This window comes from Nannospalax galili, unplaced genomic scaffold, assembly GCF_000622305.1.
Source record: "Nannospalax galili isolate Female #2095 unplaced genomic scaffold, S.galili_v1.0 scaffold786, whole genome shotgun sequence".
Taxonomy (NCBI): domain Eukaryota; kingdom Metazoa; phylum Chordata; class Mammalia; order Rodentia; family Spalacidae; genus Nannospalax; species Nannospalax galili.
Window position 1 is genome coordinate 2,129,394 of NW_008355774.1, and position 15,121 is coordinate 2,144,514.

Below are 15,121 nucleotides of genomic sequence, written 5' to 3' on the forward strand. Positions count from 1 at the left end.
CCCTTGCCATGTAGACAGACCAAGGCACAGGCACTTCTAGGACATACAGAGCCACAGGTATACATGCTAAGACATACATGGATATACACACTCCTATAATATATGGATACTCACTACTCCAGAGATGCATAGATGTGGATTTACATATAGAGAGCTAAAGGCAGGAGGACATGAGCATGTATACATGGATGCAGACACATGTAGGCATACCTGTAGACATGCAGCAGCTCACTGGGATGGGCATAGGCCTTGCACCAAAACACAGGCATAGATCCAGTTATAATCATCTAAAATCTGTAGAGACAGTGCCTTAAAGCCAGACACTGATGACTGTTTGGGATTATATGAGTCTTTTGTCCACAGGGAGAACCTGGAGACCCTGGAGAAGATGGAAGAAAGGTAAAGCCACTCACTTGGGAGTATGCTTTGGCCTTAGATTGGATCGTGTCTAAAAAGCCCTTGTCTTCCTTAGGGGGAAAAGGGAGATTCAGGCGCTCCTGGGAGAGAAGTGAGTGCTTGTGTTTTCTGTATTGTGATCCCTAATCCAGACCCTGTGAGATATGGCTCCATTCTTTCCTGGGGCCTCAGGGTCCTGATGCTGGCTACATCCTCCACAGGGTCCTGATGGCCCCAAGGGCGAACGTGGAGCTCCTGGTAACCCTGGACTCCAGGGCCCTCCAGGTCTGCCAGGGCAGGTTGGCCCTACTGGCCAGGTGAGCATCTACTGTAGTTCTGGGGCTTGGGAACAACAGAAGCCATTATGTTTCCTGGGCTGCCCTCCTTGATCCTGTGTGACTCTTCTGTGTTCCATCATATTTCAGGGGTTTCCTGGTGTCCCAGGAAGTGTGGGCCCCAAGGTGAGTAGTGTGTGTGTCTGTGTTGGGCAAAGGGTATGATGAGGGGCTGAGCAGGATTGGGGGACACGTTTCTCCCTTGATCATTCTTTGTTCCAGGGTGACCGTGGGGAAACTGGAGCCAAAGGCGAACAGGTGAGGCCGCTACTCTATTCACCTGCCCAGGTAGCCACAGTTCTGTAGAATGTATGCAGATCTCACAGGCTGGGTCCTATAGCTTGTCTCTTCTCTCTAGGGCCTCCCAGGAGAACGTGGCTTACGAGGAGAACCTGGGAGCTTGCCGGTGAGCCAGCCTCAGGACCTGTCCCTTGACCCTTGTTTGCATGCTCCTGGATGCCACCTCTCCATTTCCTTTCCTTTGCCATGAACTTCTACAGGTTCTGTCCTCTGTGCTCAGTTCCCTGCTCCATTGGTGTTCCTGTAGCTCACATTCAAGGAAACAGATAGTGGGAAAATGCCAGGGAGAGGCTTCCAGTGGCCTCAACAGAAGGCTAAATAGTATACTGGGAAAAAGAGTATGGAAACTCTCTGGGGACAGTACGGGGCAGGAGACAGGGGCTTCTTTCTCTTTCATGAGCAGCTCTTCACCATCTTTGTGTCCCCAGAATGCAGAACGGTTGTTGGAAACTGCTGGCATCAAGGTTCGTTGTTTAGGGTCTGAGGTGGGGACAAGTGGGGTCCCTATAGGGCAATCAGTGGTCACAGGACCCAGTGGGTGAGTTGTGGCAGTTATAGGTCTTGCTCTTCTGTCTCCTTACTGTTCTTCAGGTGTCTGCCCTGCGGGAGATTGTGGAGACCTGGGATGAGAGCTCTGGCAGTTTCCTGCCTGTGCCTGAGCGGCGTCGTGGTCCCAAGGGGGACCCGGGTGAGAGGGGCCCCCCAGGCAAGGAGGTGAGTGAGTGGGGGCTGATCAGTGAGTGTGCCTCACGGAGGGCATAGTCATACAGCCACAAACATTCACCCTTCTGCTCCCTCAGGGCTCCATTGGCCTTCCTGGAGAACGTGGACTGAAGGGAGATCGTGGAGACGCTGGTCCTCAGGGGCCTCCTGGTCTGGCTCTTGGGGAGAGGGGCCTACCTGGACCACCTGGACTTGCTGGGGAACCTGGAAAGCCTGGCATTCCTGGGCTCCCGGGCCGGGCTGGGGGCTCAGGGGAGGCAGGGAGGCCAGGAGAAAGGGTGAGTCTAGAGCTGGCCAGGGGAAGTGGTTGAGAGAGTCTGACTTCCTCATCAATGTTGGCCTCACCCTGCTATTTGCATTCCAGGGTGAACGGGGAGAGAAAGGAGAGCGTGGCGAACAGGTGTGTATTGGGGAGAGGTGCTCTGTGAAGTGGAGCTTCTTGGAGGCTATATTGGCACAACTTCCTAATTTCTTTTTTCTGCAGGGCAAAGATGGCCTTCCTGGACTCCCTGGACCACCTGGCCCTCCTGGTCCCAAGGTGATCTCCTCAGCCTCATGACTGGTTAAAGGATGCTACCCTTACCTTGTGCCCCCAAAACTCTGTATGGTATCTTCAACCCCATAACCTTCTGTGATCCTTGACCTGTATTGAGCCTTTCATGACTCTGTGACAGACTCATCTCTCCCCCATGACCCTGTGCTTATAGGTGGCCATAGATGAACCGGGTCCTGGACTATCTAGAGAACAAGGACCCCCTGGACTCAAGGGTGCTAAGGTCAGTGCAGGGTCAGCCTGTGACCTGTGCTCTACCACAACACCATGGCCTGACCTGACATCTTATTCCCACAGGGGGAGCCAGGCAGTGATGGTGACCGTGGACCCAAAGGAGACAGGGTAAGGTCTCTTATTCCACCATGTTGCCCCCTTTTATATGGGGCATACCATACACTATGGGGTAGTGTGCATATGTATGTGGAAATATGGTAGAGACTGGAGGCTCAGGGCATGACACACTATTTTCAGGGTGTACCAGGCATCAAGGGAGACGCAGGAGAACCTGGACAGAGGGGTTATGATGGCAGCCCGGTAAGTCCTTGCCCTATGGATCATATGTGTGCAAGAATATGTATTGTCCTGTGTGCAAGTAGGAGCTGGCATTACTTAGGACCATCTAGGTCCTGTCCTTGGATGTCAGGGGCATGGTGAGTAGGGAAGAAACTGGGGCTGGGCAGAAGGCCAAGGTAGCCTTAGACCTATTTTTTTGCAGGGTCTACCAGGAGAACGTGGTGTGGCTGGGCCTGAAGGGAAGCCGGTGAGTGGCACCAGGAACAGCCTGCCAAAGATCTAAGACCCTATGCTGTGTGTTTATTACTTGGGGGCAAGAGACAGTGCCTTTGTGTAAGCTGTGAACCTATAGGTGTATTATGGTGTCTGTGACAGGCTTACTGTGTATGTATGTCTGTGTGTCTATGTGTGCTATCTGGGAGGGGCAGTTCATGGGTACATAGTGGTCTGCGCCTGACAAGGTGGGAATGTGGAAGTGGATCCCCCAGGCAAAGGCGAGACCCACTTAGAAGGCAGGAACAGGCCCAAATGAAGCCTGGATCAATGTTCATCAACCCTTTCTCTTCACAGGGTCTTCAGGGTCCAAGGGGGACCCCTGGCCCAGAGGTGAGTACTCAAGAACCCTTATTTCTGCCCCCATCCTGTGCCAAACCCAATGAAAAATGTTGTCTAGTTTTCCTGTTGGGGTGGGCCTGGCTCCCTTCATCAGACTGTCCCCAACAGGGTGGCCATGGAGAACCTGGACCACCTGGTACACCGGTGAGTGATGGACAAACACTGCCTAGAAGGGGTCAGGGAGATAGGGGACAGGCATCTGTCACTGTTAATACGTCAGGCTTTGTTCATGTAATATCCCGGGGCCCAGGAATGTTGACCTCTGTCTTCTGCCTTGACACTTTTCTCTAGGGTCTTGCTGGCCCTGCAGGACCTCAGGGACCCTCTGGCCTAAAGGTGAGTACAGGCATTGAAGGGAGTTAGCAAATATGTGGATGGAGGAAGAGGCTCCTTCCAGCCTTATCCATACCCTGGGATGTCAGTTCCCATGATGGGGCTGAGAACCCTTCCCCATGGGATATGATCACATGGTTTCTACCTATTCAGGGAGAACCTGGAGAGACTGGACCCCCAGGACGGGTAAGTGCTTCAGCTCTATGACGGGTAGGGTCATAAGGAGACTTATATGGTTGGCACTGTTCTGAACTTTTTCTTCCTCCAGGGTCTGCCTGGACCTACTGGAGCTGTGGGACTTCCTGGTCCCCCTGGTCCTTCAGGCCTTGTGGTGAGTGAATTAGTATACCATGCATACCATGTTCCCGCTCCGCAGTTTCCACATTCTTCCATGTCCTCCTTGATCCCTTGCCCTGTATGACCATGATATCTCTTCCCTCTTAGGGTCCACAGGGGTCACCAGGTTTGCCTGGACAAGTGGTAAGTCTTAGAGGACTTGGACTGGGCTCCAGTGGTCAAGGGTCAGTGTGCAGATCCCTGACTGTGCCTCCTCTCAGGGGGAAACAGGGAAACCAGGAACCCCAGGTCGTGATGGTGCCAGTGGAAAGGATGGAGACAGGGGAGGCCCTGGTGTGCCAGTATGTATTCTAGGGGAGCTTGCGGTAGGCCTGTTGTGGATCCCTGTGCCCAGCTGCTGAGTAGAAGGCTGGGGAGACAAAGACAGGGTGATGGGGAGACTCAATTCCTCACACTACTCTGTCACAGGGGTTACCAGGTTTGCCTGGCCCTGTTGGACCTAAAGGAGAACCTGGACCTATGGGGAGCCCTGGACAGGTAAGTTTTGACTCTGATCTCCATCCTGTGCACCAACTCTGCCCTGTTTCCTTATCCCCAAGCCACAGTTTCTACATAGCCTCTGGGATGGCAGGGTGGGGTTGGGGAGGAATGGTGGCTAGGTCATTCACTAGGCTTTCCCCACAGGCAATGGTTGGGCCCCCTGGAACAAAAGGAGAGAAGGTGAGTAGGCAGGAGTCCTGGGAGGAGGGGTCAAGGGATAGGAGCAAAAGAATCCCACTGACCGCCTTCTCATCAGGGAGCCCCAGGAGGCTTTGCTGGAGACCTGCTGGGTGAGCCGGTGAGTGTAACACCTCTGACAATAGGGGTCGTTGGCTCATGGTTTACCCATCCTCATGACCCTCAGCTTCCATAATATGCCCCACATTTGCCCCTGATCTCAGGCTTACCTCCTTGAGATTCATCTTTCTGTGATTGACACTTGTGTTGCCTTCTGACACTTGTGCCTATAGGGAGCCAAAGGTGACCGAGGACTGCCAGGGCCACGGGGTGAGAAGGTGAGTGGATCTGGGCCCCCAGCATAAGTGTTGAGCATGGTGGGGTAAGTCTGGGAGGCCAGAGAGCCTTACCACCCCTTCTGTACAGGGTGAAGCTGGCCGTGCAGGAGAGCCTGGAGACCCTGGGGAAGATGTAAGTCTGGGGTCTGGACAGGCCCAAGTTTGACTTAAAGTATGTGATCATGAATATAGGGGACCATTCTTGGGCTTGTTCACATGTCTGAACCCCCATGTCACATGTTCTTAAGGAGGCTTCCACTTAGAGCACACTGGGCCACATGCTCTTGGCTTCTGGGTGCCCATCCTTAACCTGCACAACTGAGCCCATGCATGTCTGCTCCTGTCTGATCTTCCAGGCCCTGGGACACAGTTGAGTTCCTGCAGGCCTCCTTGGTCATGTGTTTATAATCTTGTCTCCCACCCCTGTCTGTCTGAATACACGTCTGTGGTCAGATTTAAGCTCTCTGGGAGCAGACAGGATGGAGTTCCCATCTGAGCTCCATATCTGTGGTCTCTCATGTTTGCATGCTCATGTGTGAGCTCCACGTACCTGTGGTCACGCCTAAACTTCCACGTATCTGTAGTCACATGTGATTTCACAAGCCCATGGTCATGGCTAAGCTCCCTTGAGCCAATCCTTTGTCACATGTCTGAGTTCCCACGGGCTCATAATCACATCTGAGCTACTCAAGAATATTTTGGGGGGCTGGAGAGATGGCTCAGTGGTTAAGAGCACTGACTGCTCTTGCAAAGGACCCAGGTTCAATTCCCAGCACCCATATGGCGGCTACAAACTGTCCTTAACTCCAGTTCCAGGGGAATCCTAAGCCCTCTTCTGACCTCCACGGCATTGCATGACACAGGTGCACTCACATACATGCAGGCAATACACTCATACACATAAAATAATAAGGAGAATATTTAAAAAATATTTTAAAAAAGAATATTTTTGATCCATATATAAGCTTGATGTTCATTTTTTTTAAGGGTCAAAAAGGAGCTCCAGGACTCAAAGGTTTCAAGGTACATTTACCCATTTTCAAGGTCTTTTCTTGAGGTTATGATCCTATGACTCTTTAAGTCTGACAAGACCCCTCTTTTCCTCAAAGGGTGAGCCAGGAATTGGGGCTCAGGGCCCCCCTGGGCCAATCGGTACTCCAGGTATGAAGGTAAGTCAGTATCCCATCACCAACAGGCAGGGTGGCCCCTGGAGGTGGGAGGGAGTTCTGAGGCTAGCCTTGGAAGGTGTCCTGCTATAACCACTTCCCCTTTTTATCTACTTCAGGGAGACTTGGGCCCCCCTGGTGCTCCTGGTGCTCCTGGTGTTGTTGGGTTCCCTGGCCAGACAGGACCTCGAGGAGAGATTGGCCAGCCAGGCCCTGTTGGAGAGCGGGTGAGGGGGCTGAGAACAGCATGTGGGGATTTGGTGACTTCAAGTCCTCTGAATCTGGTGGTGGGTGAGGAGGAGGAAACCTAGGCCTATCTTGGTGGTACTCAGCCTTTAGTGGAAGAGAAGGAGACACTCTGTCTGCCTTGCTTCATTTTCCTATAGGGTCTGGCAGGCCCTCCAGGAAGAGAAGGTGCCCCAGGTCCCCTGGGGCCACCTGGACCACCAGGGTCAATGGTGAGTAGAAATGCCCCAGTACCCTGAGTCTGTCCATGTGAGAGATTTGATGGGGCCTAAGCTACACTATGAGGCTGGATGTATGGGAACTTCAAGGCCACGGGTTCCTTACCTCATTCTGACCCGTAGGGAGCACCTGGGACCTCTGGACTCAAAGGAGACAAGGTAGATGGAATGCTGCTGGCCCTTTCCTGTGCCTCCAATTTTCACTGACCTCCCATAACTCTCCCACTGAGCCCCTCTACTTATCCCTGGTATCCTTTTGATCTCCAGGGAGATCCCGGAGCAGGGCTACCTGGGCCCCGAGGAGAGCGTGGGGAACCAGGTGTCCGGGTATGTATGTGCTCCATCACTGCCCCCTTCATCACAGTTCTTGCCTCAGATTTCTAGCCTCTGAGTCTGTGAACCTAATGTCACCTTTCAGGGTGAAGATGGCCACCCCGGCCAGGAGGGACCTCGAGGACTCATGGTGAGTCCTGTTTGAGAAAACACCAGGGGTATGACTTCAGTTCTCTGCCTGACCCCTCCGTGCCCTTGGGACACTGCTGTCTGCCCAGACCTCTGGTTCTCCTTGTTTCCCTCTAGCACTGTCTTCCTCTGCCTCTTGAGCTGCCTCCTCACTAGTCCCCCCAAATTCCTATAGCTCACAGTCATTTTTTTCTCACAGGGCCCCCCTGGTAGCCGGGGAGACAGAGGAGAGAAGGTAAGAATATGGGAGAAAAGTCCCTGGGGTGAGTGGGAGTGAGGATGAATGTTGTAACTAAGGTCCGGGCCTCCCCAGTTTGGGTGAGACTCATACTCTTCTACCTAATAGGGTGACGCTGGAACTGCGGGGCTAAAGGGAGACAAGGTAAGTGTGGGCATGTGGGAGGACAGGGGCAGGAGACTAGGGTGCTCCGGACTCTTCTGACCCCTCCTCTGATGCCCCTCAGGGTGACTCAGCTGTGATTGAGGGGCCTCCAGGACTACGAGGTGCCAAAGGGGACATGGTGAGTAGGTTTGGTTCATGTGTAAACTCTTGTGGTATAGAAAGGGGTTCTGTGGGACTGGCTCAGAAGACCTGGTAGTGCAGCTTCCCAGAAGGTGAGAGGCCTCCTGCTCCTAACCCTGACTTCTGACCTCTGACTTAGGGTGAACGAGGGCCTCGGGGCATAGATGGTGAAAAAGGACCTCGGGGAGACAGTGGCAACCCTGGTGACAAGGTACAGGGAAGAGGGGGGAGTTCTCCCTAGGGGTCCTTCTGGCTGTGGAGGATCCACAGAGAGTTGGAGAGGGTAGGAGGAAGCTTTCAGGGGTGAGAGGGAAGAGCTTCTGTGGGCTGTAGTGACTCTAAGGGGTGGCAGAGAGGATGGGGATGTAGTGAGGTCTCCACACCTCAAGGTCAGAGCAGGAAGGGAGCTTTGGACTGTGGCTCTGTGAGAGGCCTATGGAGACAGGAAGGGGGCTCTTGTGGATGTTAGGGGTGCTCTGGGTGGGGTTAGAGATCCAACTTAAGAAAAAGGGGCACGAATCTGGGAGTCTTAGGGTGAGAAATAACCTATTCCTGGACCTCAACAGCAACTCCACTGTGTGTGGCATGAACAGCAATAATGGGGCGCCTAGGGACACTTGGTAAAAAGAACACTGAGGAGCTTGTCTCAGCTGGCTGGTTCCTAGCATACTCCCAGCCTCTAGCCAGGTATGGTCCTGACTCTGTCCCTTCTCCTGGTAACTCCTACAGGGCTCCAAAGGAGAACCTGGTGACAAAGGCTCTGCTGGATCAATTGGAGTTCGAGGGCTCACAGGACCCAAGGCAAGCCCCAAACCAGGCTCAGTCATGCATCACACACACCTGTCCTGGGGTATTTCTCAAATGTTAGAGGGTTCCTGGCTTCCTTACTGTTGGTCACACGTGTGGTCACAGAGGATTTTATGTAGCCTGGGTCCTACACACACAGTCACCTTGTATACAAGGTTACCAAGTAGTTGCATGTGCATACATAAGCCAGCATGGGGCACAGTTACACTGAAGGGCTTGTTCCAATCTATTTCCCACAGGGTGAGCCTGGTGCTGCAGGGATCCCTGGTGAGCCGGTAAGATACCTCCACTCCCATGGGGATAGCTGTTCCCCCAAAGGCCCCATCCCCATGATGATCCTACCCATGGAGCCTTTGACCTTATAGGGGCTCAGTGTCTTATGTTCTTCCTTTTGCCCAGGAGCTCCTACCTACACAGTGACCCCCTCCTGACAGTGACCCCAAAACATGTTTAACTTTGTCCCCATAGCAAGGGTGGTGACTGGAGTTTCCTGCATGCAATCTAGGATGATTCCCTTTGATCCCTCACTGACCTTCCTTGACCAGTGTCAACACCTTTACTCCCTAGGGAGCCCCAGGAAAGGATGGAGCCCCTGGTTTCCAAGGAAACAAAGGAGATATTGGCTTCATGGGTCCCCGGGGCCTCAAGGTAGGAAGGGATCTTTTTCTTTTCTGGTCAGGATGGCCTGCTGTTGGAGGGTGAGGGACCTAGGGCCAGATGTTAGGGGTTCAGGTTACCTGGAGTGTTAGCTCAGAGGTTAGAGTATTTGAAACCAGTTGGAAGAATTGGTTTAAGGTCAAGGATTCCTAAGGTGAGATGGAAATGACTTTTAAAATACATACATATATATATTTAAATCAAGTTCTTATGTAGCCCAGGGTATCTCTGAACTCAACTATGTAGCCAGGATGGCCTTGAACTCTTTATCCTTCTGTCTCCACCTCCAGAGTGCTGGGATTACAGGTGTGTGCCATCACACCTGACTGAGAAGTTGCTTTTTCGTCTGCTTTTCTGCCTTAGGGTGAACGAGGAGTGAAGGGAGCCTGTGGCCTGGATGGGGAGAAAGGAGACAAGGTACAGAGGTAACAGGAGATGTGGGTGCTGTGGGGCCTGGGGCCTGGGTCCCAAGGCTGACTCTCCTACCTGATACCTCCAGGGAGAAGCTGGTCTCCCTGGCCGCCCTGGGCTGGCAGGACGGAAAGGAGATATAGTGAGTATGAAGTACACCCTAAATGAGGAAGGGCAGTGGGCTAGAGCCAAGCTCACATTTTCTTTTCTCTAGGGAGAGCCTGGTGTACCAGGCCAGTCTGGGGCTCCTGGAAAAGAAGGCCTGATCGGTCCCAAGGTACAGGAGATGTTAATAATGGACATGAGGTGGGGTCAGGGGCAAGGGGTCAGGATAGGACAAGGAAGTTCATAATAGGGTCAAAGAAAGTTGTGAAAGGTTGAGGCCTTTGGGGATGGTTGTGGGGCTGGTTCTGAGATTTCAAGGTGCACTGGGGTCACAGTGGAGAGTTAGGATGAAAGGATAGAAGGTGAAGAAGTGGGTCACGCATATCAGGGCAGGGCTTGAGTGGGTTTGATGTCATGAGGATCATGGTTTGTAGGGTAATGGATGCTCTGTTGTGGGCATTGGTCCAGGGGACTCATGGAATTTAAGAATGTGCAAGTGAAGAGGGAGGTCAGTGCAGAATGTATTTCATGCTTCTTCTGTTCCCAGGGTGACCGAGGATTTGATGGGCAGTCAGGACCCAAAGGTGACCAGGGTGAGAAAGGAGAGAGGGTAAGTTGAGGTCATGATTGTGCGATTTGTGGGGAGCATAGTCTTTGACAGTGGGTTCATCTTTGGAGGGGTTTTAATCACTGATTCTTTCTATCTGTCCCCAGGGGCCCCCAGGAATTGGGGGCTTGCCAGGTCCCAGAGGAAATGATGGTTCTGGAGGTCCCCCAGGGCCACCTGGCAATGTGGGTCCTAAAGGCCCTGAAGGACTTCAGGGCCAGAAGGTAAGGGTCCCTAACTGTGACTCCGGACCCTTGATTCTTCCTCACCTGCTTTTTTGTTTTTAATAGTGCTGGGAATTAAGTCTAGGGTGTCACACATGGCATCTAGATGAGTGCCAAATTATTAAGCTTCACTTACCAGCCCTCCCTATTTTTTCTACCTTCTGAATTCGGAACCTACAATCCACAATCTGATCTTGCCCCAGTCTCCAAAAGCTCTGGTCTTCCATTTGTCTGAATTCTGACCTAAGTGACTGACCCGGCTCACTTGGTCCTTGTGTCTGTTAGGGTGAGCGAGGTCCTCCTGGAGAGAGTGTGGTAGGGGCTCCTGGTGCCCCTGGCACCCCCGGAGAGAGAGGGGAACAGGTGAGTGGGGATTCCTGGGCTTGGAGTCAGAGACTGGGTGACCTCTGGTATCTCTGAGACCTGAGATCACAGCCTGGTCCCATCTGCTGCACATAGGGACGGCCAGGGCCTGCTGGGCCCCGTGGGGAGAAGGGAGAAGCTGCACTGACAGTAAGTTTGGCCGGGGTGAATTAGGGACACCCAGCACCATGACCCTCTGATCACTGGGCTCTTGACTTGATGAGGCCTCTCTTTGATCCCTGCATTATGCGCCCCATGATTCATGGATTCTTCAGTGTCCTTGTGGTCTTGTGTTCCCAGGAGGATGACATTCGGGGCTTTGTGCGTCAGGAGATGAGTCAGCATTGTGGTAAGTGGGCTTAGCGTGCAGTCTCCTGCCCCCCAACCCCATCCCAGCATGCTTAGACAGGGGCTGGCGAGTCTCCAGAACTTTCAGGGGGCAAATAGAAATGAATAGCTACGTAGGACACAGATGCTGCAGAACAGTCATGCCAACAGGATTCCCTCAACAGAGGGAGACACACAGGCAGATGTGGGTGGCTAGAATGTTCCAATGATCAACATAGCAGTTATGTGTGGAGGGGGTGGAGCAAGGAGCAGAGTTGGTCCCACCATATGTGACATAGGTGGAAGGTGATGACTGGGGGCCCTGAGAGAAGTGCTATGTTCTGTTCTGTTTGTGACTTTTTTCTTTGCCTCTTGATCCTGACTTCCTCTCTAGACCTTCCATAGTCTATTCCCGACTTCTCACCTCTGCTGTTTACTCCTCTGCCTTCCAGTCTTTCTCCTCTCCTTTCTCCACCTTCCACCTGTCTTCTCACCAGCTTGTCTCTGTATCTCTCACCCCCACATGTATGCCTTTGTCTGTTTCTCTCTCTCCATCTTTCCTTTTTTTATTTCTGTCTTTTTTGAAACAGGGTCTCCCTGTAGCCCCAGCTGTCCTGGAACTCACTATGTAGACCAGGCCGGCCTTGAACTCATAGAGATCCGCTTGCTTTTGCCTCCTGAGTGCTGGGATTAAAGGCGTGCACCACCACGCCTGGCTCCATTTTTTCTTTTGTCACTTTCCCTCATTTCTCTTTCTGCCCTTCTCTGTCCCCTTCCAGCCTGCCAGGGCCAGTTTATCGCATCTGGATCACGTAAGTAGTTTTCTGTATCCAGAACTTTCTTTACCCCAGGCCCAACCCTGCCCATCATTCGGGTCCTCTCAGCAGGGGTGTGTCTAGGGTGGTTGACCATGCATGATGACCAAGGATGTCATCACCTGGTCTGTGCTCCAGGACCCCTCCCCAGTTATGCTGCAGACACAGCCAACCCCCAGCTCCACCATGTGCCTGTGCTTCGGGTCTCTCATGTAGAGGAAGAAGGTGAGGTTGACCAGACTCATAAGACATGGACACATGGGGTATGGATATACACATGGCTGTCCATGCATGCGGGACATATTCCATGGACATAGAGTTCACATACAAGACAAACACAGCACTCTTGCATATGGGAGAGATGAATGCTGCCCACCCCATCCCAGAGCCAGCAAGTGCCTGTTCACAGCATACCCTACTCTGCCTGCAGGCCAGGTGCCCCCTGAAGATGATGATGACTTTTCTGAGTACTCTGTGTATTCTGTGGAGGAATACCAGGACCCTGAATTTCCTTGGGATGGTGATAGCAAGGGCTGGGATCAGAGAGGTTCAGGTAGGGGCAGACAGAACCCACCCACCCTGCTGATCTTTTACCGACTCCCAATTCCTCTGATTCCCATTATCCCAATGACCTAACCACCAATGACCCTAGACCCCTGCTCCCTACCACTGGATGAGGGCTCCTGTACGGCCTATACCCTGCGCTGGTACCATCGGGCTGTGCCAGGTGGCACAGCCTGTCATCCCTTCGTCTACGGTGGCTGTGGAGGGAATGCCAACCGTTTTGGAACCCGTGAGGCCTGTGAGCACCGCTGTCCACCCCAGGTTGTCCAGAGCCAGAAAACAGGTAGGGGCCTTGATTCTCTCAGTGAGGGGCTGGGGCATACCTAGATCAGGGCCTGGGCAAGAAGCTCCTTGAGACTGGGAGAGCTGGGACAAACCCTAGTTCAAAGAACTGTCTACAAAACCACAGCTGTGGAGCCTCTGTGGTCCCTCATGTTGCTTTCTGCTAAGGGTTTCCTCTCTGAGTCAGAGCCCTTCTTCCCCATGTATGCTTTTTCCATGTTTCTCTATGGACTTCATGTTGGGAAAGAAGGTCAGAGGGCTTAATATTTTCCAACCTGCTTTCTCCAGGTGCTGCCCAGAGCTGAGGCCCAGATGATGTGCTGCTGGTCAGCATCCCCTGGAGGAGCTGGGGCTCAGCAGGGTCTTGCTGTCCTTTTCTTGGTGCTAGAATTCTGTGTGCACGTGAGCGTGTGTGTGTGCATGTCCCCTATTTCAGTGACTTGGTCCTGTGGGTCTAGCCTTACCCCCCTGTGGACAAATCCCCATTGTGGCTCCTGCCTCTCTGGCAGATGACTCACTGTGGGGGGTAGCAGTGGGCAGGGAGCGGATGTGACTGGTGTCTGACCTGCCCCTTGACCCAGGCCTGTGATGCTATGGTGCTGATTCTGGGGGGATATTAAAGCTGCTGTTTTAAAAGGCCTTTGTTGTGATTGTTTGGAGATATGGGGGTATCATTCCCCCTTGAGATGAAGGGGGTAGTCAGTATTATCCTGCATGGATACAGCCCTCATGCCTTGCTCTGGTTATTTTTCCTGTGCCCTCAGTTCCAAATTTATTCCGAAAAGAAGTAGATAGGGTGGGGGCTAAGGATGTGTCCTTACTGCTCCCCAGGGGGGATGAGTCATTAGTGGGGGGGCTGCCTCATGCTAGGGAACATGCCCTAGCTCCTACCCCAGGAGGCTGGGGGAGATAAATGGGCCTTAGAGTGGAATAGAGGGTCAGACCACAGGACAACGTTGCCTGGCCCTAGTCCCAGCGCATCCCAGAGGCCCCAGCCTACTCTCAGAGGAAGTTGGCATTGGTACGACTGGTATTAGGTAGGGATGGGAAGGGGGTCTTGGGGTCAAGTGTGATGCTCTGCTTTAAGTGCTACTAATCCTTCCTGAATCAGCTGCACACTGCCTCGCTCAGAACTTGTTTCCTTTTTATCACTGGGCTTTTCTCTGGTTCAGAATCTTTCTTTCCATCATGCTGGAGACCCAGGATGATTTCTGTCTCTCTGTTTTGTCTTTTTTCTCATTTTCCCCTATCTTGCTTTGTCTCCATCTCATTTTTCTTCCTCTCCTTCTCTGTCCTCTCCTTCCCTCACCAAGCCCATCCCTTATCTTTCTCTGCTTCTGGATTTCTTAGTGTCTTTGTCTCTCTCTTCTCATTGTATCTTGTTATGATTTTTTTTTTGGTCTTTTTGAGACAGGGTCTCCTTGTAGCCCCAGCTGTCCTGGAACTCACTATGTAGACCAGGCTGGCCTCGAACTCACAGAGATCCTCCTGCCTCTGCCTCCCAAGTGCCACCACACCTGGCATCTTGTTATGATTTTTTTTTGAGACAGGGTCTCCCTGTAGCCCCAGTTTCTAGCTGGTCTGGAACTTGCTATGACAGGCTGGCCTCCATCTCACAGAGATTCACCTGCCACTGTCTCCAGAGTGCTGGGATTAAAGGTGTGCACCACCACGCCTAGCCTCTTTTGATTTTTTTGAGACAGAGTCTTACTGTATAGCCTAGGCTGGCCTCAAACTCACAATCCTGCCTCAGCTTCCTAAGTTCTAGCATTACAGGAATGTGCCACCATGCCTGAGAGTTCTTTTCCATTTTTTTCTGTCTGGCTCCCTTCTCTATCTGGTTTTGTCTTGACTTTCTTCCTCTTTTTTTTAAAAACTTTTATTTATTTATGTTTATTTTATGTGTATGTGTGTATTGCCTGCGTGTAGGTAAGTGCACCTGTGTCGTGCAATGTGCACAGAAGTCAGAAGGGTGCATCAGATCCCCTGGAACTGGAGTAGGATCCCTTGGGACTGGAGTTACGGACAGTTGTTAGCTGCCATGTGGGTGCTGGGATTCGAACCTGACTCTTCTTCAAGAACAACCAATGTTCTTAACCACTGAGCCATTTCTTCAGCCCCTCTTCCTTTTTTTAAAAAAATTATTTATTTATTTATTTATTTATTTATTTATTTATTATTTTTATATGTACGAATGTTATGCCTGCCTGTGTGTTAAGGGCAC

General features: G+C 52.2%; 2 protein-coding genes across 5 annotated transcripts in view; both read left to right on the top strand.

The window, feature by feature from the left end:
- Positions 1–15,121, top strand: part of Col7a1 (collagen type VII alpha 1 chain) — a 34,714-nt gene that overhangs the window by 18,476 nt on the left and 1,117 nt on the right. For 2 of the 4 annotated variants that reach the window (XM_029556156.1, XM_029556157.1), the window contains exons 66-118: positions 364–399; positions 473–508; positions 618–713; positions 822–857; positions 954–989; positions 1,090–1,137; positions 1,460–1,495; positions 1,623–1,745; positions 1,832–2,032; positions 2,119–2,154; positions 2,239–2,292; positions 2,462–2,530; positions 2,605–2,649; positions 2,779–2,841; positions 3,023–3,067; positions 3,391–3,426; positions 3,544–3,579; positions 3,727–3,771; positions 3,922–3,954; positions 4,037–4,099; positions 4,213–4,248; positions 4,326–4,406; positions 4,534–4,602; positions 4,750–4,785; positions 4,862–4,903; positions 5,076–5,120; positions 5,209–5,253; positions 6,108–6,143; positions 6,230–6,289; positions 6,406–6,513; positions 6,673–6,744; positions 6,874–6,909; positions 7,018–7,077; positions 7,169–7,213; positions 7,412–7,447; positions 7,559–7,594; positions 7,677–7,733; positions 7,875–7,946; positions 8,465–8,536; positions 8,782–8,817; positions 9,110–9,190; positions 9,563–9,616; positions 9,699–9,752; positions 9,825–9,887; positions 10,263–10,325; positions 10,430–10,546; positions 10,832–10,909; positions 11,006–11,059; positions 11,210–11,258; positions 12,016–12,048; positions 12,190–12,276; positions 12,482–12,604; positions 12,704–12,898. In XM_029556156.1, coding sequence (XP_029412016.1) covers positions 364–399; positions 473–508; positions 618–713; positions 822–857; positions 954–989; positions 1,090–1,137; positions 1,460–1,495; positions 1,623–1,745; positions 1,832–2,032; positions 2,119–2,154; positions 2,239–2,292; positions 2,462–2,530; positions 2,605–2,649; positions 2,779–2,841; positions 3,023–3,067; positions 3,391–3,426; positions 3,544–3,579; positions 3,727–3,771; positions 3,922–3,954; positions 4,037–4,099; positions 4,213–4,248; positions 4,326–4,406; positions 4,534–4,602; positions 4,750–4,785; positions 4,862–4,903; positions 5,076–5,120; positions 5,209–5,253; positions 6,108–6,143; positions 6,230–6,289; positions 6,406–6,513; positions 6,673–6,744; positions 6,874–6,909; positions 7,018–7,077; positions 7,169–7,213; positions 7,412–7,447; positions 7,559–7,594; positions 7,677–7,733; positions 7,875–7,946; positions 8,465–8,536; positions 8,782–8,817; positions 9,110–9,190; positions 9,563–9,616; positions 9,699–9,752; positions 9,825–9,887; positions 10,263–10,325; positions 10,430–10,546; positions 10,832–10,909; positions 11,006–11,059; positions 11,210–11,258; positions 12,016–12,048; positions 12,190–12,276; positions 12,482–12,604; positions 12,704–12,898 — 3,304 coding nt within the window. Of the gene's footprint in view, positions 1–363; positions 400–472; positions 509–617; positions 714–821; positions 858–953; positions 990–1,089; positions 1,138–1,459; positions 1,496–1,622; positions 1,746–1,831; positions 2,033–2,118; positions 2,155–2,238; positions 2,293–2,461; positions 2,531–2,604; positions 2,650–2,778; positions 2,842–3,022; positions 3,068–3,390; positions 3,427–3,543; positions 3,580–3,726; positions 3,772–3,921; positions 3,955–4,036; positions 4,100–4,212; positions 4,249–4,325; positions 4,407–4,533; positions 4,603–4,749; positions 4,786–4,861; positions 4,904–5,075; positions 5,121–5,208; positions 5,254–6,107; positions 6,144–6,229; positions 6,290–6,405; positions 6,514–6,672; positions 6,745–6,873; positions 6,910–7,017; positions 7,078–7,168; positions 7,214–7,411; positions 7,448–7,558; positions 7,595–7,676; positions 7,734–7,874; positions 7,947–8,464; positions 8,537–8,781; positions 8,818–9,109; positions 9,191–9,562; positions 9,617–9,698; positions 9,753–9,824; positions 9,888–10,262; positions 10,326–10,429; positions 10,547–10,831; positions 10,910–11,005; positions 11,060–11,209; positions 11,259–12,015; positions 12,049–12,189; positions 12,277–12,481; positions 12,605–12,703; positions 12,899–13,185; positions 13,537–15,121 lie in introns of those variants that run through there. The other 2 variants (XM_029556159.1, XM_029556158.1) reach the window with 2 other exon arrangements.
- The window catches only part of Pfkfb4 (6-phosphofructo-2-kinase/fructose-2,6-biphosphatase 4), a 53,692-nt gene continuing 52,215 nt past the window's right edge, over positions 13,645–15,121 (top strand). Inside the window, exon 1 of the mRNA XM_029556168.1 lies at positions 13,645–13,934. The gene's annotated coding sequence lies outside the window, so the exon portion shown is untranslated. The remainder of the gene's footprint in view (positions 13,935–15,121) is intronic.